Here is a 20315-nt window from a genome sequence, read left to right on the forward strand (position 1 = left end):
CTTCATTTCCCAACGTCACAATCAATCTAACAGTGGCCTTAGTCTTTGCTGCAAATATCTCCAATTTATCACTTTTACCTTGACAAATTCTAGTCTCAATATTAATTGATTTGTTACTTCCAATTACCACAAGAAAAGATCTTATTTGGGACTAATGATGGATTTAGGATGATGTTAGTCTAACTGAAAATTCATGTCTACAAGAATATGAACATTTTTATTGTGCCATCTATGATCTATGGATACTATTGGCTTTTATCTTTCACAAGCCTAAAACCAAAATTTCAGCTTCACACACGCCAATTAATAATCTATTAAACAGATTGCCATGAATAGGCTAGAAACATTCAACACCAGATCACAAGGGATCAACTGTAATAGTATACTGTGTTGGTATTTGATCTACAATGCTGATTTTTGGCAAAGATAAATGAGTAAAACCAGTATTCCCCTTTCACTATCACATACAAGAGAGCATGTTGCAGCAACAGTAGTCTATATCCACGACGGTCCACTTACAGGATTGCTCCGGTACTGCTGGAAATTCCGCAGAGTCCGTTACCTTCTGCTGTCTTTGTGTTGTAATTTTAAACTCCGGTGGATTTATGAGGACTAAGGTTAACTGCTCCTCAGATCTCTGCAAATCCAGACAGCTAGCTAGACATCTGAGTTTTCTGTTGCTTGACTAAAACAACCTTTGAACATGAACGTTCCACCAATATGAGTTCCTTACCAAGGCTATTTAGCAGCGGAAGCGTGGCTCTGTCCAGCGCTTAGCACCGCCAAAGACGATTGTGATTAGTTTAAAGAAATGCCAATAAACCAGAACACGTTTTTTTTCCCCAGAATGCTGTGTGGACTAGCCAGACCCTCCTCCACAGCACTATGGAGGAAGTTCTGGCAATGCAAGACTACAGAAACAATAATAAGAATGTGATCACATTCACTTCTGTTTTGTGTTACATTAATCAAATACAAACAACTGAAACACAGACAGTAGGAAGAAATTCACTGCAAAATGTAACATGTTAAAGGATGTTGATGAACTTGTATCATTTGATGTAGTTAAAAAACATAAACATGGATTACATTGCTCATTACTCTACCATTTCATCTATGTTCCCCAGGTGATCCCTCAGAATAGGAGGACCATGGGAGATATGAAAACGCCAGACTTCGATGACCTGCTGGCGGCCTTTGATATCCCCGACATAGTGGATCCTAAAGCCGCTATTGAATCTGGCCCCAACAATGACCATGATGGACAGGTCAAGCAACCTAGTAGTCAGGTGAATTCTAATGAAGACGAGTCCCACAACCCCTCAACAGGACAAGACATTGGCGTTAGTGTCATTGTCAAGAACATCCAAAACACAGACACTAGTGAGCATGGTGAAATCATTTCAGAGGAGGATGGTCAATTCCACCCCCAATCCCATTCTGGTGGCACTGGAAATGGTCTTCATAATGTCTTCTTGAAGAATGTATGGATCGCTCCCAGGGAGAAAAAACAGCAAGTTAACAACCAATCATCTACCTTCAATCAGTTCAGCCCCATTTCCAGTGCTGAAGAGTTCGATGATGATGATAAAATTGAGGTAGATGACCCCAGGGACAAGCAGGGAGGTCAGTCATTCTTTAGATCCACTACTAGGACAGAGGACCAGAATTCCAAATATTCTGTATCAGTGGACAATGTTTCTCGGCCCAGAGCAAACAGAGACCAAAACCCTGATCAAAACAAGAACACAGATGGCACTTTGGGAGGTTCAAAGTCTAACGAGCCCCCTCAATCAAGTTTACATGAGGTGGAATATCTAAAGGAAACTGTACCCAAGTCTCAAGGTCTGGAGTGCAATGAGGCTGAAGAGCCGATGGGGCTTGTAAATGTGTCCAGTGTGTCTCAAATCAAAGCCAAGTCCTCTGCAAAACTTTCATCTTGTATAGCAGCCATTGCAGCCCTGAGTGCCAAAAAGGCTTGTGCTACAGACTTGGGTTTTTTGGATTCTCCTACAACACAAAAAGAAGCCAACCTGATTAATACCAATCCCAGAGCTCCAGAGAAGCTACAAGAGCAGGAGTCAGCCCTAGAATTTGCAAAGAGGCTGCTAACAAAACAACCAGACAGCCCCTCTAGTGTCATGAGTGAGGGTAGTAGCAAAGATTCTCCTGCCTCAAGCACAGACGCCCCCGTCATTCCAAAAGTCAGGATAAAAACAATCAAGACGTCTTCTGGCCAGATCAAGCGTACTGTCACCCGAGTTGTACCAGAGTTTGATCCTGAAGGTCTGAAAAAAGATGACAATAGCCTTCTTGTCATTGCAACCACCAGTACAATATCCTCATCTCATACCACAGTACTAGCCACCACTGGAGGCCCTTCAATTGAAATAGCCAAGCAAATGACTATTAAACCAGTGGCAACAGCTTTCCTGCCTGTCTCAGCAGTCAAGACAGCCGGTTCCAAGGTCATCAACCTGAAGCTAGCAAACAACACCACAGTCAAAGCAACTGTCATCCCCGCTGCATCAGTGCAGAGTGCCAGCAGTGCCATTTTGAAAGCTGCTAATGCCATCCAGCAACAGACTGTTATGGTACCTGCCTCCAGTCTGGCTAATCCCAAACTTGTGCCAAAGACGGTCCATTTTAGTAAGATCAATCTTCAGCCTCAGACTGTATCTTCTGCTGTATGTGATCTCAAACAAGCCGTGTCCTCCTCAAGACATCAACAGCAAGTCAAACAGCAGACAATTCTGGCTGGCCGGACTTCAAAGAAAGTCTCTAGGATTCAAGTGTTCACCAGCTCTCAAAGCCTTGTAGTGGATGCTTTCAATAAAGTCCTGAGTAGCGTAAATCCTGTCCCTGTGTATGTCCCAAACCTCTCTCCGCCAACCTCATCTTGTATCTTGCTACCCTCACGTGGCTACAAGTGCCTGGAGTGTGGAGATTCATTTGCTCTTGAGAGAAGCTTGACACATCACTACGACCGTCGTAGTGTGCGGATTGAAGTCACCTGTAACCACTGTGCCAAAAGTCTAGTGTTTTATAACAAATGCAGCCTCTTGTCTCATGCCAGGGGCCACAAGGACAAAGGGGTTGTCATGCAGTGCTCACATCTAATCCTAAAACCCATCCCTGCAGATCAGATGATAACCACATCACCCTCATCAGGCCCACCCAATAATACTGGCACAACTCCCACCCCCCAAGCACATACATCCACAAGTCAAATATCAGGGAAAAGTGCTGGTGGAGGGTCCCAAAATACAGTGATTTCAGCTCCATGCAGTGCTTCTCTTGTGGCAGCCATGCCGTTGGAGTATGATGCATCAAAGCTCTGCAGGCACAGTCTAAAGTGCTTGGAATGTAACAAAATGTTTCAGGATGACAGCTCGCTAGCTATGCACTACCAACAGGCACCGGAGTCCAATGGGCAGGTGTGTGTTTTTAATTTGTGAACTGCTACTTAAAAAGGAGAATTCCGGCCAATTTTTACATTAATCTTGAACAAGGCCCTTACGTGATAACAAGATGCGTTTTCAACTCAGACAGACATTGTTTAAATTTACCTACCCTGTCTTAAACCTGCCGGTAGCTAACTCGCCCAGCTGGCTACTAGCTTCTGTCCTGGATTGGTGTTTTCAGCCGGGCTTCTATGATAATCATACCAACAACAATCCACTGAGCGCCAGGTGCTTTGGCTATGTCCTCCAGAGGACCGGTCATGTCACGTCCTGAAGTTTATTTCCCCCTTAAAAAAAGTTTGTTCAGATTGGAGTTTTCTGCACACTGTTTACCTTTGCCTGCTACAATGGGACTTCAGCACAAGACTACAGCTAGCCTTCTATAACGCTATCACTGTGCAAGCTACAGACATCATTTGGCCCGTTTCCATTTATTCACCGATGTGCTCATAACCCCTACAGTGCTCAATTAACGTAAACATTGGCCTGATTTAATTAATCTGCCTTTTAGATTTGATTTAGTGGTGGGAGCAGCTATTTTGGGTAGTAACTGGTTCCAATTCATTTTTCCCATAGACAATGGTACGTGACTCACATTTGGAGCACACCTACAGCTTGTATCCACATGAAACATTAAAAGAAGTATTACTTATTCAAAAATAATCCCACAAATTCTGGGTGGTTTCTTTTCAGTGCCATGATGAAATGCAATTGATGATTTTCTTTATTTTTTTTCTAGAAAACATGTCCCATCTGCCAAATGCTTCTCCCAAATCAGTGCAGCTTTCTGTCACACCAGCGAATCCACCAGCACAAGTCTCCGTACATCTGCCCTGAGTGTGGTGCCAGCTGCCGATCTGTCCACTTCCAATCACATGTCACCAAGAACTGCCTGCATTACACCCGTAGAGTCGGCTACCGGTGAGTCTGCCGTAACTAAAATCATACTATTTATTTGCATTTTAGTCTTGTGCTGAGATGTAGTTTTTTAAATTTTAATTTCCAAACTACCGGTATATCTTCTGTTAAGACCTTAATATTTGTGGATAGTCAAATCTGACCTTTGAGCAGCGTTCTTCCTTTCTAAATCTAAGTACAATGCCATTTCTAATTACAGTTATTATTACATTGGCCTCAACTTGACAATCCCATATTACTGAAAGGGATATTATTCACTATGAGACATTTATTTTGTGGAGTCACCCAAAATACAATCCATTAAAACTGAAAACAGTATCCAACCAATTATGAGTCAGGTCTATCAAAATGTTGTGAAACTAACATCTTGTCTCAAAGTTAAAATCTGCATTGTACACTGATATGAGAGATATCAATCTTACAATCTAACTCTCAACCAGAAAGTGAATAGCATATTTCCCCCAAAAATCGGTGTCTTTTACTGATAAGCCCACTCATCGATTAAGCAAATACAAAAAGACTAGAACATTTTAAACTTAAACATTTTAAGACTTAAATTATAAACACCAAAGTGCTTCTCTCCAAGAAATTAGTTAAACTGCCTTTTCTTATTTAAATCTGTCTTTTGCCAACTCTTATTTGTTCTCCCCCCAGCTGTATCCACTGTAGTGTGATATTCGCTGATGTAGCAACTCTAAAATCCCACATCCAGAGTTCTCACTGTGAGATCTTCTATAAATGTCCTCTGTGCCCCATGGCCTTCAAGTCTGCGCCTGCAACCCAGTCCCATGAGAACACACAGCATCCAGGAATAAAAGCAGGAGAGCCCAAGTAAGTCAAAAACACAACGGGCACTTATTAATATATATCATGCCAATCTAAACTAAATGCACTTCAGTTTTATATTCTGCTTAATACCAAATTCAGCAAAGTGTATTCCAGTTGTTGTTGTAAGTACATACAGTTTGATGTACACAAAATTGAATTCAATGCCAAATTAAATCTAATATATACATACAGTATTTAAATATTATATGTATTTAAATATATATACTATACTACTAATATACAAACAGTAGTACACACACACTAGACTAGATTTATCGTCAAAGAATTGTCAAAACACATCTACACGCTTTTCCTTTCACACAGGCACACACCAATATAACCTAATACCCACATCCAATTCATTTTTTCAAAGGAAAATCATTCCTCGCTGCTTCATCAGTGGCAGGATTTGGGGGGTTTAGACATGGCGGCTTAACTTGGGCTTGTTTCTCCACATGGCAACCTTTCACTGACTTGCATACTGTCCATCATCAGCACTACTGATGATGCGGGTGCTTAGGAGCAGGTGTTCTTGTATCATTATCATTTGGGTATGGGCATGGCTGTGCCCCAAGCTTAAAGATAAATAAGCATCCAATGTTAAACAAAATTGAGAGTAGTAAAGCATCTATTTCAGTATGTTTTTAATTATTTGATATCACAATATAAAACTATCCAATAGGTTTGTTAAGAAATAGAAATTAGCTTCAACTGCTTGTTTGACAGATTTGTTTTGTCTTACAGGGTGATCTATAAGTGTTCCATGTGTGATACCGTGTTCACTTTACAGTCCCTGCTCTACACGCACTTTGACCAGCACATCGTAAATCATAAAGTTTCAGTTTTCAAATGCCCCGACTGCTCCATGCACTACGCACAGAAACAGCTAATGTTGGACCATATCAAGGTGGGCATGAAAATCAGTTATTTGAGGAATGCTGTAGAATAATATCCACTTTTTATGTATGTATTTTTACCTCTAACTCTAAAATCAAACCTCATGCTGTGAATTAATGAATAGGTATAGCACAGTATTATCTTTTAATTTGTAAGGCAAATTATAAGAGTACCACTAATTAGTTTAGTCTAGAAATGTTTCAAAAACCAGTGTTTTATAAATCTTTTGTTATTATTCAATCTTGATGTGTGGACCCCTTTCAGGCCATCCATGGGACCCTGAAGACCATTGAGGGTCCACCAAACCTGGGCATACACCTCCCCCTCAGCACCAAGCCCACTAACTCTAATAGTGCCAACAGCAACAGTCCTAGTAATAATAATAAAAAAGATGGAGAAAATATCAGTTGTCAAGACAAGAGAGAAAAGAGGCGTTCACCTTCACCTATGAAGACTATGAAAACAAACAGTAATTGCTCAGCGGATCTCAAGAACCCTCCCGGCTCAGGATATACATGTAGAGAGTGCAGTGGCCTCTTCAGTTCCAGGGAGGACTTCGTGGCTCACATGAGGCGTGAACATGGCAAGGTGAATGTTTCAAACCATCCTCATAAGAAGTTTCCGATAATGATTTGAGATTCTGCTTAGGGATGGTAGGAGAAACAAATTTAGAGAGTTGATACTGTAAGTCCTAAAGTAGTGGGGGAAGTATTCAAGGTTGAAGAGTCTTTGTTACTAGCACAACATTTACAGAAGTAGATGTTGGCAAAGAAAATCTTAGGCCTCACTCAAATGTAGTGAAAGTATCAAAGGTACAGTATACAACATACATACATACTCAGTGCAGAACAATGTGTACTATTGTACATTATAAAATGCAGTACAAACTATTTTATATAAGCCCGCAACTATTGATTATTTTTTATTATTGATAATTATGTGGATTATAATCAATCTTATGATTGTTCGGTGTGTAAAACTTCAGAAAATAGTGAGAAATGCCAACACAATTACCCAGAGCCCAAAGTGAAACCTTCCCAATGCATTTGCTTAGCTATTGGACAAACTCAAACAAATGGTCATAATTGAAATAATTAAGTTTTTTTTTTTTACAGTTTCTCAATTAATCTTCTGTCAATCAAGTAATTTATCAACTATGTTTTTTCAGCTCTAACTGTATAGACAGTTGGATAATATACTATGACAAAACATATGTCAGGAAATCTTCATGAGCTTTAAATATAAAATCTTAATTTGTTAAGTAATTTGTAGTTTTAACGGTCAAATAATTGTGATGGAGTAAAAAAGTACAAAATTCCCCTCTAAAATGCAGAGAAGTTTATGCAAAGTACAAGTACCTCAAATGTGCACTTAAGTATAATACTTGAATAAACGTCCTTAATTACATTCCATCACAAGTCACAGTGGAGTAGAAATATCATCGATAACTGCCCACATTTTAAAGTTATCCCGCATTCTACTTATCTTGCAGATACTGAAGAAACACCCATGTCGGCAGTGTGACAAGTCGTTCAGCTCCTCCCACAGTCTTTGCCGACACAACCGTCTCAAACACAAGGGACTGCGGAAGGTCTATTCCTGCCCGTGAGTACACCCACCCACTGTGTTTTTGACAACAAGTCTTCCAAATTTAACGACAAGATACGTTGTTGGTCAATCATACACTCCAGAACGACACATACAAGCAGTTTGGGATCTGACATTATGATTAAGTTTTGGCTGGGTTTAAGCACAAACCCCACTTGGTTAGGGAAAGATTATGGTTTGGATTAAAACTACGTCTATAACTACAGGTTAAATTTAGAAGATGTTGGTCATCATAGTTACCATAATAACGACCTGGATACAGTTAGCAAACAACTGTTGTCATGATTACAAGAAATCAACGATCCGTATGAAAAGAGAAATTAATAGCTGTTGCCTGCGTTGTCAACATTTTGTTGACCCATTCATCCACCCGGACTTCTTTGTGGTTCCATAGTAATGTCAGACTACTTTTTCTCAAGACAGACAACAGACAGGGATTGTCACTTACACATACTTTCTGTCCATTGGCTTTAAACATTCAATGCCTGTTTTCCTGGTGATGACAGTCTTGTTTTTCCTGAGGCGGAAGAGAAGGGGATTGGCTCTAGAGTATCACAAACAAACGAGCCAATAATCAAAAATGAGCCATGCATAGTTGTTGTCATATTTCAAGAGGCACACATTGGGTTGATGAAGCAGCCTGAATGACATACCTGGGAAGGTTTAGCGATGGGAGCACAAGTTTGCAAAGTCCGTTTCAATTTCCATGCGTAACCTTGCTTCCACAGTAGCCTACAATTCAAAATGAAAATACTAATGATGAAAATGCAAGTAAATAGTGAAAAAGCAAAAATCAGCCTTCCAGGGGTTATCATTTTTATTTTCTTGTACTTTGATAGGCACTGTCCAGCTCTCAGTCAACCGTTCACTAAAAGAGTGCTGCTGGATCAGCACCTTCATCTAATGCATAAAGTCAAAGACCCAGAGGGGAAGGCGGTCAACTCCGATAATATTGAGGCTTTACCTGACAAAGAAACGGTACTGTGGAACACATTTTTACTTTACAAATGATTTCCATGGTTCGGTCATTCCTAACTGACCGTTTTAATCTCCTCCACAGACCCTCAGTCCCAAAAGGAAACCAGAAGAGGATGAGGGGTCTCCAGGATTGAACTGCAGGGGATCTGACTCACAGCCGTTGAAGAGGCTCAAGGTGAACATCCTTAAAGTTCACAAGTGTGCCGTCTGCGGCTTCACCACTGAGGACATTGGAGCTTTCCATGAGCACATTCCCCAGCACAAGTCCGATGGCTCGTCCTACCAGTGTCAGGAGTGCGGCCTGTGCTACACCTCCCACCGCTCGCTGGCCCGACACCTTTTTATCGTCCATCGGCTGAAGGAGCCACAGGGTCTCGCCCGATACAACGCACGGGGCAAGGACGACGATGAGAGTCAGAGAGAGAACCAGCTGGATGACGGGACACCAAATACCAAATGCAAAGTGTGCAGCAAGATGTTTGAAACGGAGGGAAACCTTAAAACCCACATGAGGACACATGGGATGGCGTTCATAAAGTCAAAGAGACTGAGCGCTGCTGAGAAGTGACACTTTTAAACCATTCCATCTAAAGCACTGTAGTTTAAAACTTAGACAGACAACCTTCAGTATATTACAGTAGGCTGTATATACACAATGTACATGTAAGGTACTACAGTATGTATAAGATATCCAAACAGACAGATATAAGTCATAGTCACTTTGTGTTTTTAAGTAAATTTAACCAGATAGTTTTTGTACACACATAGATGTTTCTATAGGCTTTGAATATATCTTTTTTTTTATAGAAAGAGCTTTTTAATTTTAAATAGTTTCAGCTATCGTTCCATTGTTCTCACTAGGGCTAGATAATGTATAGATATATTGTTGTAATGGGATTAATCCTCATATAGTCAGCAGTATTCTGAATTTTCAATGCTGCTAATGTCAAATGAATGTCTGAAAGAAAAATATACATATAGAAAACTTTTGGGAGCCTCAGGTTTCCCAAGTACAGTACATATTACCCCCAGCTAAGGTCTTATTTACTTACATGGATAACTTGCCTAATAATTCTCTCTGAGCTTTCCTTGGCTTCTACAATGGTCTGGTCTCCTCCGAACACATCCTGAAACTATTGATCCTTAAACAAAATCTCTGCATTCATTTTTAACTGAAATGACATGAAAAATCAGAAGATATCAGACAAAGGGTATAGCCTTTTTTTAGCTGCAACTTCCTACAACCGTATCAAATTATTATTTACATATCAAATACACAACTTTTCTTTACATCAGAAACAGGAGTCTTTTAAAGACAAATATATGGGCTAACTTTTGTGTCTTATGGCAGTTCTTTGTGACTACAAGTCACAGTAAAGGTTTACTTAAATATTTAAAATAATATAAAAAGCAATTTTAACAGCAGTCTTCTTTATATTTATTTTTCTCTCAGTTTGCAGTTCTTTGGTTTAATGTGAAATCATGAATGGTCATTGAGAGGAGTAACTGGGAAAATCTAACCTGAAGAAAATGTAAACTTGGCTGTGAAACTGAATTATCGATAAAAGACAACCAGATCAATTAAATGAAAAATAACTGAAAGTTGTAAGAATCACAATATTGTATAATATATTTTCCATTGCTTTCTTTGTTCCAAGCATTTTCAAAAAAACAAACAGTACACTCTCTATTCTGACAATAAGACTTTAACTGTCCGGACCTGTGCAACTGCATGTAAGAAGCAGTCTGTGAATTGTTTGTTGATTAGAATGTAACTTGCTGCTGCTGTTTGCAATTTTTTGTTTATGTACAAATCTGTTCTTTATGTCAATAAATGAGGACACCTTCTAGCGGCAAGACCTGATTTCGACTGCACGTGACACGTCAGCTCTTCTCTTTTGAAATGTTTCAGAAATTCTCTTGTGATCATTTTTACTCATGCTTGTATTAGTGTCGTACAAAGAGCTAAAGGAAGAGTGAATATTCAATCAACATTTGTCAGGCCACCTAAACCATGATTCTAAATGAATAAAAAATATGTTTTAATTTAGTTCACACTGTGAAGTAAAAAGATTCAGATCTAATCACTTGAAATCAGTTGCCGCATATCTAAATCGTTATCTACTTTCTATGGCATGAGCACAAAAAAAATTGGATTATAGTATATAGCTGCATCATACTAATTGTATAAATGGTTTCCCTCACTGTTGTCTAGTAAAGGCCTGGCACTTCATCTAGGTTTTTAGGACAATCTCACCATCTGGTGGCCATGGGTGATTTATTACCATTACTGGACTGTTTGGTGTTGCTTCTCCCATATTTTACCTTGAGACAAATAGTTCCAGTAAAAACAAACACTATTTAAATGATTAGGGGAATAAAATCAGACTGACACTACTGTAAAACACCTGTCATTTCAGTGGAAGTGATGGGACAACGACCCACCTCTAATTATATTGATCTGTGTGGTGGCCATAATCAAAGCCTGGATCTTTTTTGTTCTCCTCTCATCCTCATGTAACCAAATCCTGTTCACACTTGATCTTGAAAACCAGGTGTGGAGGATCTGCAGTTGCTTAAGCAGTTTTTTTAATCAACCCCATTCAAGATGAATTTCACACTACCTTCTTCATGAGGATGTGTCCTCTCCTATGTTATTTAAACAACTCCTCTACTGAAATAATGCAGTCCTAAAAATGGCCCTGGCGGTAACGTTCCTTCTCTTTGCAGGGTGTAGTGCAGCGATGGAAAATACGCAGGTCTTGACCGTGTCTCAAAGATGCACGGAGGATACCAACACTTTCCTCTGGGAAATTATCCAGGACAGGCCGAAGGAATATGCTGTTCTCAGTAAGTATAGCTGACTTTTAAACGGCATTTCTTTCTGTATGTTAAAGTTGAAGAGTTACTGAGCCTGGGGCAGTGGAGGTCCAGGTCCATTTACTACAGTCCAGGGCCAGCTGTTCAAGGAACTAGTACACCTTTTGCGCAAGCGAATTCACAAATTACCAACAACAAATTGATGAATGAACAACCTGTAAACGTAGCCTACATAATTTGATCTCCGTAACAACTAAACAGAACAGACATGTAACCGTTGGAGAGAAAAACAAGAGAAAAGAGACAGGCTATATTTAACTCACCGTTGAAGCAAGTCTTTGAAGTTGTCCATATCCATATTATGTAAGGCCCTTATCGTTCCACTTGTTGCTCAGAAGGTTAGCTATTTCTATTTAGTTTGTTTTTTTGCTCACAGAACTAGCTGCTAGCTAACTAGCGTTATAGTCTCACAACAATACGGCTAACGTTAGCAGGCAACACTAAAAAAAATAAGTTTAAATATGAACTAGCCTATTGTTTTGTTGTGAGGCCAAAGTATGACTGGCTTCACATTTTACTTTTTAGTTTATCTTCCTAAGTAATGTCCATTCACAGTTCTACAGTGGCATAAAAGTGACCTCGTCAGATATTTGATAGTAATCAAACAGTAAACTTCACCGGTCTAGTGTTCACCACCTGTCAGGATGCAACGCCAGCTTTGACCGTTACAACCCAGGGGAGCGCTGTTTCATTCCATTGAGGCAACTAGATGAAGAAATGGGGAAGACAGTGAAATTTAATTATTTAAAAAAAAAAAAAAAAAAAAAATGGCAGAAGATAGATCCATAACGAAAGTCCTGACTTGACTTTTCCTCATAAAAGACGTATAAGTGCAAGGAAAAAGAATATTCATTTGTTCAACTTTCTGAGCTCCAATTTGTAGGCTATTGTTTCTATTTGTCTTTAGTAAAAGGATTAACTAAATTACGTTTTTGAAAATGTATGTTATGTTTACACAATTTCATCTTTTACATTGTATAGCAACACACGCTGAAAACTTAATTTCTGCTGAATCAAATTACATATATCACTTGATTTAAGTGCTATGTTGTCAAGTAGCAAGCCATGCCCCCACGTTTGCGTATATTGGAAGTAAAAGCAGTTTCATCCTGCTTTTGAAGAGCTACCAAATTTATTCTTAAATTAAGGAAGCATGTAACTTTGGGCAATCATAATCCATCATCAATAGCGTATCACAATTTACATGTTTATTTTAATAGTTTCTTTTTTTATCTCAAAGGATGTGGACCATTGATGTTTGGTTATGTGCGCTAAGTTGCATTTGTGTGCTCTATGGTTGTTCTTGTGTGCATTGTCAGTGTATGATGCCTTTGGAAAGATGGGTAGCAATGTCGAAGGAGGTAATGTCAACCAGCCGGGCCTGCTGCAGCAGTGTTGCTCTGCACACGGTCCCACCTTCTCCGGACAGTACTGCCAGGTGTTCCTCAGGCAGGTAACAACAAACAATGTAATTAAAGTAAAATGTCATCCTAACACTTGGCTTAGATTTTGAACAAAGTGTTTTTACTACCTTAGGAAACTGTCCAGTATTTTGTGGGTATTTGTGTTCCTGATTCCTGTGGAGAAGACGATGTGCAAATGCTGGTGCTGTACGGTCAGTGATTTTATTTTTAGGTTTAAGTTTTCTCTGGTCTCATTGCTTACCACTCAGTCAGTCCAATACTTGTGTTTACACGTGGCTTGCTTCCCTTTTTTAACAGGGAGACTTCAGTTTGGCCAGATATCCCTCATTCCTCCTTTACCTCCCATCTTGGTCAATCAGTCCACTCAGGAGATGATCATGACCCATTGTTTGTCCAACAGCATTGCCCCAGATGCATCAGATGTTACCTGTCTGTCCGTATATGATTGGATGTCACTCTTTTCAAATCTTCTCTACTGTCTTACATGCACGCATACAACTGAACAGAACAAGTGTCTCATACATTTCAAGACATTTCAAGGGTCTTCAGCTAACACAGATAACTTTTTTCCTGCAGGTTTGTGTGTTGTATAATGGTAGCAATTCCTCTTGCGGCTACCCTGTTTACAGCTATAATAAGGTGGCAACGGAACAGAGAGGTCAGCCACACAGAAGAGTCTTACTGTTTAAACACTGGCATCAACCTTTATGGGACCCTGAAGACCAACGGCTCCTATAGAGGCGATATTCATAGTAGCACTTCAGCGAGAAATACTAATAGTAAGTACAATGTGTATTATATGTTTTTGTTTAACTACGTGTTCCCCAAGATTTCCTGAAAATGTTTACCAGAGGATTTACCATGAGCATAATGCTGTTCTGTGATTGGACTACAGAAGGTCAAACACCAAAAAGTTTATTGAATATTTTCTTTTGTAGACAGCCCCCAGGACAAGCCACTGTGTTTTCCTCGAAGCCGTATGTACCAGTGCCTTCAGGCGTTCTCTTTACAGACCACCAGCCAGGGTGTCTTTAGCACCTCCTCATCCATCACAAGAGGAGGCTACGCCTCCTTAAATGGCATCCGTGTTCTCAGCTTGTTATGGATCATATGTGGACACTCTGCACAGTTCCCTGTAATAAACAACCTGGGTATGACCAGACTCAATACCACTTGCTCTTTCAGTCTGTGCATCATTCACTTACTAATATATTCTTATATACTGCATTATCTCTATTGCAGATAACTATAAAGACTGGAAAAAAACTGTTGAAAGCAGCCCCATGCATGTGCTTACCATCAGTGGGCCTGTTTATCTTGCTGTGGACACCTTTTTGCTGCTAGGGTGAGACTGAAACAACACAAACTTTAAACAGTGCTGGACCATAGTGTGTCTGCGGTTTCTAGAGCAGCTTTTTGTGTTGTAGGGGTCTGCTCAGTGCAAGGTCTCTGCTGGGCTCTATTGACAGGGCTGAAGACAAACTGAGACCCAGTTTGGTGGCCAACTACCTCTTTAGGAGGATTAAAAGGTACTGTATGTTGATCAAAAACAGATTTACTTTGTAGAAGCTCTTCATTGTGTGTTTTTGTGTGAACTAAAACTAGAAACCTTCAGTACTTGCAAATTCTCTTTGTCTTTCCTTTGCTACAGGATTCAACCACTGCACCTGTTTGTTATGTGTCTAACCATTGCCCTCATCTCACTGGTCCAGTGGGGACCTTACTGGTTCCCATTTATGGATACACTAATGGATTGTAAAACTTACTGGTGGGCTAACTTACTGTTGATTAGCAATCTTCTCCCAGTCCAGGATATAGTAAGTTTAAGCATTAACTCGGTAGCTCCAATTCAATTTTGACATGTTTCTACACTGACCTATTTGTTAAAAAATTTTTTCTAATCTTTCCTCAGTGTACTCCTTGGACATGGTACCTGTCCCTGGACTTCCAGTGTTATACCACCACTCCTCTGCTGATCTATTTTTATAGACTGTATGTCCTTGATTTGTACCTTGGACAAATTCAAAGTTTGAATAATAACCACAGCTCACTAACACAACGCTAGTCCTGTAATCTTATTCATTGTCTTTTTAAAAAAATCAGAAACAGAGGTGTGTTTGTGGTTGTTACTGGAAGCCTTCTGCTGATGACCACTGTGGCTGGTGCTGTTATAACTGCACTCCTGCAGCTGCCAGTTTTTCAGCCGTCTACACTGTAAGCATGCCCAGATTATCCATAAGGGCAAGTGGGCCAGTGCCCAGTGGCACCAACCATACACAATCATTGGGTGGGCACCACAAGACACAAACTTTAAAAATATTTTACGTAAATTGTTATTATTCAATTGAAATTGTTGAAAGACTATACATTACTTGTTTATGAACACTAATTTCACAATAATAAATTATATATAAATCGAGATTACATGACCATATCACTCCCCATCACCAATCTGGGAGTTGAGTTGGTCCGCAAGTACACTCAAATGTATAAATACATTAGGTATATGCACATTGTCTTAATACAGGCCTGACTGTATGGTGCAGTAATGGTGATCTTGTATTAATGCAAACAGCTTAGGAACCGAATACATGAAATGTGACATGAAATTAGCCATTCCGATTTTTTAACCAAAAGTCTTTTTTTCACTTATTTATTTTGCAGGACATCTGAGAATTATGTCTTGTATTACTATGTGAAACCATACACAAGATATGGGCCGTTTTTAATTGGGATCTTGACCGGAATATATTTGACAACAAAGAAAGATAATTTGTTGAAGCAAAAGGTAAAGAAATGTCCATGCCAGGATCATTACACACAGCTTAGTTGATTTTATAGAAATGTGAACAAATCATAGGCTCTTTTGTGATATTATCAAGCCGAAAAAAACTATGTACACAAGCAAGCAGCTAAAGCTGCCATCACACTCATGTATGTATGGTGTCTTGCTGTTGCTCCAGTGGCAGGCAGCACTAGGTTGGTTCTGCTGTCTGTCACTCATGGCTGTGGTGATTGGATTGGCCTACATCCTCTGGGAAACCCCAGCCTATCCATCTGTACCACATGCCCTCTACCAGGGACTGCACAGGCCCCTCTGGGCTCTGGCTGTGACCTGGATCATATTGGCCTGTGAGGAGGGTTATGGAGGTAAACCAAGAGTAGAGATGTTCCAAATACCATATTCAGGAAAAAAAAAAAAAAAAAAAAAAAAAAATTGAAATATGCATCCTAACAAATGATCAAGTATTTGTTTTCTCTGCATACTATGTGTCATGTTGATCAATGATTGGCTGCACTATAATAGTGTAACTTGCTGTTTAATGATTTCGTTCTTTAATAGAACAAATGGCAAAATAAGGAAAATGTACTGCACAATTTGCGGGGATTTGGCATTTTCAGCCAAAGCAATAATCAAAATAATACAATACAATCACTTGGGCAAACAAATATGAATACAAATACGTAGCACATCTGCACATTTCTTGTTAAGTGACATGTGAATACAGTCACATGAAAGCAGAAATTTGCATTAAAAATTTTATTTTTTTCTCACTGTTTCTGTAGGTTTCATTAAGACCCTCTTGTCATTTGAATTCTGGATCCCTCTTTCCAACATCAGTTTTGCCTGCTATCTGACACATCCTGTCTTCATCATCCTCTACATTGGCTTGCAACAGACCCCAATCCACTACTCAAACATTAATTTTGTAAGTCAGCAAAGTCAAATTAGTCAAGTGTAATGCTGAGGTGTTTCAGATTTGAGCTTTATTAGGCCACGTTTTTGTATCCCTTTCTTACTTAATGAATTGCACCTCTCCTTATTTAGATGTACCTGTTCCTTGGCAACCTGGTGCTCACGCTGGTGGTCAGCTATGTGTTAACTGTGCTGGTTGAGAAGCCATACCTTCTCCTAAAATGGAGAAGTAAATAACAAGACAAGTCAGCACACAAAAGACTTCATTCAGCTAACACCCCTAATCTTGTATCAGTTTGCTTGTGACTTGTAAGCTATGTCAGTGTTCTTGTTTAATTCTGCTTTTGTAGATAATAAACCAGTTTATTTCAACAACAAAAAAAAGAAAATGTTTTATATAATTTTTTTATAGTGATTGTTGAGTGGTTACTACTTTGACATTGTAAATTGTTTCAGCGTTTACAGAGGATTTATTTACTGTATTTATTTATTATTTACAATTTATTTGGGTTTTCAAACCCGCTATTAAATCTATTTAAGGTTAGTTATGATTTTCCATACGCATGATATGATTTACGGTGTCTACATCTAGGCTTATTTCAATTAGGAAGTTATTAAAAGAGGAGACGGCTACGATAACGGAAAATACTTAAAGTACTGCCCTCTTGCCAGAACATGACTAGTGTGACTGGCTTCCTTGTGACTCAGAGTTCACCATGTTTCCCTGTCACCCTTTTTTATTGGTTCTGCTGTAATACAACACAGTAATATAAAACATATTTTCCCATCACTTTCCATGGCAATAGGTCAGAATTTACAAGTGACACAGACTCAGCCGATGAGATCATAACAAAGGTTTTCAGTTTCTTGTGACGCAAAAGCACACAGCTACGTTTCCATCTTAGCACTTGAGTTGTGCTTGGCGTGTGCTCTGTTGTACAGTGCATTAAAGTGAGCAATGCTACATTAACAGCCTCAAAGAAACACCATGATCCCACTGCCACAGTTTATCTCATTACTCACACAGAAACAAACTCCATATGGCCACAGTTTGTTAAACCGAGGGCACGGATTCATTTTTTTCTCAGCTGACCCCAGGGGTGCTCCGTATGATTTTCACTGGAGTAATGTTGTAAAATTAGCATGATGAAACACTTTGGTTTGACACCAGGATGGAGATTGCCTGCCATGGCACCCCTGCTTCATTTGGTTCTGAAAAAGCATGCTTTATATCATGCACCCAAACAAACACAACATGGTTGTTGTGATGCACACTTCTGACATGTGCACCACCATTCTCCTCTTAGTCCTGTCCCACGGAGTTTAGGGAAAGAGTGTAGACGCCAGGCTGAGGCAGACTGTGCAACAACACGGTGTAAAAATATATCTTGCTTTGGTAAGATGACACTTCTCTCACCATGACTGCAAGAGTCCACAGGGCCACGTCCAATCCAAAACTTAACAACAACATGCTTAAGATGGTGTAACATGTCTTAGACTGTTTCAAATTTGTACCAACACTGTTTTGAAGAAGGGAAAAAATAAGTATTCTTGTAGTACAAGAAATATGACCATGTACATGCCAAATACTGTAGTTTTACATTGTGTAATGCCATATTATTCTGTAAAAAGATACAAAAGATATAACATGTGGTGTGTATATACATTTGTTGTTTTTTGTGTGTTGTGTGTTTATTCAATTAATGTCTGTCATGATAACTTGTTACTCAACAGTCCACCCACCATCTCAACCCATCAGCTCTTCCTGCAGACACACACACACACACACACACACACACACACACACACACACACACACACACACACACACACACACACACACACACACACACACACACACACACAGACAGACAGACAGACAGACAGACAGACAGAAACAAACACATCCTTCCATAGCTGCATCATACCAAGTCCTTTTCTTACTGTATTACTGTGTCTTGTCCAAGTGCTGCTTGGTGACTCAATTACTGTAATGTCATGTCAGTCAGGTAACAGCAAAGCTTCCTTTTATTGGTTCAATCACATTGCTCTCCTTTATTATTTTTTTAAAATGTACAAAGTAATTTCATTCAAATAAAGATGCCCTGAGATAATTTTTAAAGGAAAGGAAACAGTCGGAGCAAAAGCAAATTTATAAACAACAACTCCCACACAACATGCACCACAAGAACAGGTGTACAGACACAAGTGTTTCGTAATGATATCAAAGGAGCAAAAGAACATGACATGATTGGAATGGTTTGTGTCCTCATCCTCTTCTGTTTATTATTTTTATGACAAACCCTTTGTAGCGTGTTGGGGGGATATTCATTCATAAAACTTAATGACACACATGCACACACATACACACACACACACACACATACACATACACATACACGCAGAGGAGGGCCTCTTGTTACATCACCGTGATTTTACAGTAAAACAGTAAAAGTTTACACCCCCTCCACCTGTCACAGGAACAATGACGTAAGAGCCAAAACTTATAAAACTTTCTTTTACTGTTTTTATGAAACACTTTTTTTTCAGTTTTTCTGGAAGATAATGGAAGATAATTTAGGTGCGAAGGAGAAGAAGAAAAAGAAGAAGAAGAATAAGAAGAAGTACAAGAAGAAGAAGAAGAAGAAGAAGAAGAAGAAGAAAGTCAACCACACAGACATTAGTATTGTTTAAAAAAAAAAAAAACGTTAAATGTGCCAAAAGAAAAGATCAAAAAGATGCCACAATTATATTTTATTTTTCTTGTAAAATGTGTACAGTATGGACTTTGCGAGCTTGGTAAGAAAAAGCATAATTGTCAAATGTCTTTAAGTACAAACTTTCTAACTAAAATTTAAAAAAATAAATACAAAATAAATTAGAATTCTTGGACCATTCAAATTATTGGAAACTGACCTGCCATCTATGTCATTAGGGATTCCCTTGTGTTTACTGCTTATGAGATGAGTAATTTGGCTAAATCAGAGGCAAAGTCACATTAATCACTGTCACGCCAGGGTGAGATACAGTAATTGACAACTAATAATTTTACATAAAAGCCAAGAAAAGTCTGTCCTCATTAGGTGATTACGGCCAGTGACAACGTGTATTGTTGCTCAGCCAGAGCAGTTAGAGTGGCGATAATGTTGCCAGAAATGTGACCCTCAATGTTACAAGTGCACTGTAAACACATGTCTACATCAGAATTTACAATGTTATACATTGTTTTAGGTGGGAAAAAAACTCGATACATATTTTTCCAAGCTGTAACCTTTCCATTTTTTTCATTTATTTGGTTATTTGCACATATTGAATGTAAGTGGATATGAACACAGTCTGCCAAATGTTTTTCCCACAAAACATAATTAACTAACGTGTATACAAGCTAATAACAATCTTCAGAAAATTAGTAGTGAGTGTTTACTTAAGTGCTTAGCTTAAGTTTTTGAAAAAGTATTAGCTGTTTGTCTCTATTTTCTTCATTCTGTTCTATATACTGGGTTGAGTTAGACAGACAGGAGGGAAATTAACATTTCATTATTTCTTTGTCTTGGATACAGGATGTTTAATTGCGGCAAAATTACCATCTAAACCTTAATTATTACTCCAGTGTGTACTTGG

At 39.1% G+C, this 20315-nt stretch overlaps 3 protein-coding genes across 8 annotated transcripts in view; 2 read left to right on the plus strand and 1 right to left on the minus strand.

Moving 5' to 3' along the window:
- znf532 (zinc finger protein 532) overlaps positions 1–10598 on the plus strand; it is a 16504-nt gene extending 5906 nt beyond the window's left edge. For 2 of the 3 annotated variants that reach the window (XM_032539848.1, XM_032539849.1), the window contains exons 3-10: positions 1128–3437; positions 4204–4385; positions 5037–5213; positions 5955–6117; positions 6372–6695; positions 7600–7712; positions 8555–8693; positions 8776–10598. In XM_032539848.1, the coding sequence (XP_032395739.1) occupies positions 1152–3437; positions 4204–4385; positions 5037–5213; positions 5955–6117; positions 6372–6695; positions 7600–7712; positions 8555–8693; positions 8776–9261 (3870 nt within the window). In that variant the 5' untranslated portion in view covers positions 1128–1151 and the 3' untranslated portion in view covers positions 9262–10598. Of the gene's footprint in view, positions 1–974; positions 3438–4203; positions 4386–5036; positions 5214–5954; positions 6118–6371; positions 6696–7599; positions 7713–8554; positions 8694–8775 lie in introns of those variants that run through there. The other variant, XM_032539847.1, reaches the window with a different exon arrangement.
- grp (gastrin-releasing peptide) overlaps positions 1–12293 on the minus strand; it is a 23782-nt gene extending 11489 nt beyond the window's left edge. The window contains exons 1-3 of one of the 4 annotated variants that reach the window (XM_032539869.1): positions 11837–12293; positions 8369–8447; positions 8164–8232 (exon numbers count right to left, since the gene is read on the minus strand). In XM_032539869.1, the coding sequence (XP_032395760.1) occupies positions 8164–8180 (17 nt within the window). In that variant the 5' untranslated portion in view covers positions 8181–8232; positions 8369–8447; positions 11837–12293. Of the gene's footprint in view, positions 1–8163; positions 8260–8368; positions 8448–11836 lie in introns of all 4 variants that reach the window. The other 3 variants (XM_032539868.1, XM_032539872.1, XM_032539871.1) reach the window with 3 other exon arrangements.
- oacyl (O-acyltransferase like) lies at positions 11185–17082 on the plus strand. The gene is made up of 15 exons (XM_032539866.1): positions 11185–11543; positions 12893–13026; positions 13110–13188; positions 13295–13430; positions 13574–13776; positions 13936–14148; positions 14240–14342; positions 14425–14526; positions 14649–14814; positions 14910–14989; positions 15101–15211; positions 15662–15785; positions 15961–16147; positions 16565–16707; positions 16827–17082. The coding sequence occupies exons 1-15, from the start codon at positions 11390–11392 to the stop codon at positions 16929–16931; spliced, it is 2040 nt and encodes a 679-aa protein (XP_032395757.1). The 5' UTR covers positions 11185–11389; the 3' UTR covers positions 16932–17082.
- The last annotated feature ends 3233 nt before the right edge of the window (positions 17083–20315 follow it).

Source organism: Etheostoma spectabile, chromosome 16, assembly GCF_008692095.1.
Source record: "Etheostoma spectabile isolate EspeVRDwgs_2016 chromosome 16, UIUC_Espe_1.0, whole genome shotgun sequence".
NCBI classification, from domain to species: domain Eukaryota; kingdom Metazoa; phylum Chordata; class Actinopteri; order Perciformes; family Percidae; genus Etheostoma; species Etheostoma spectabile.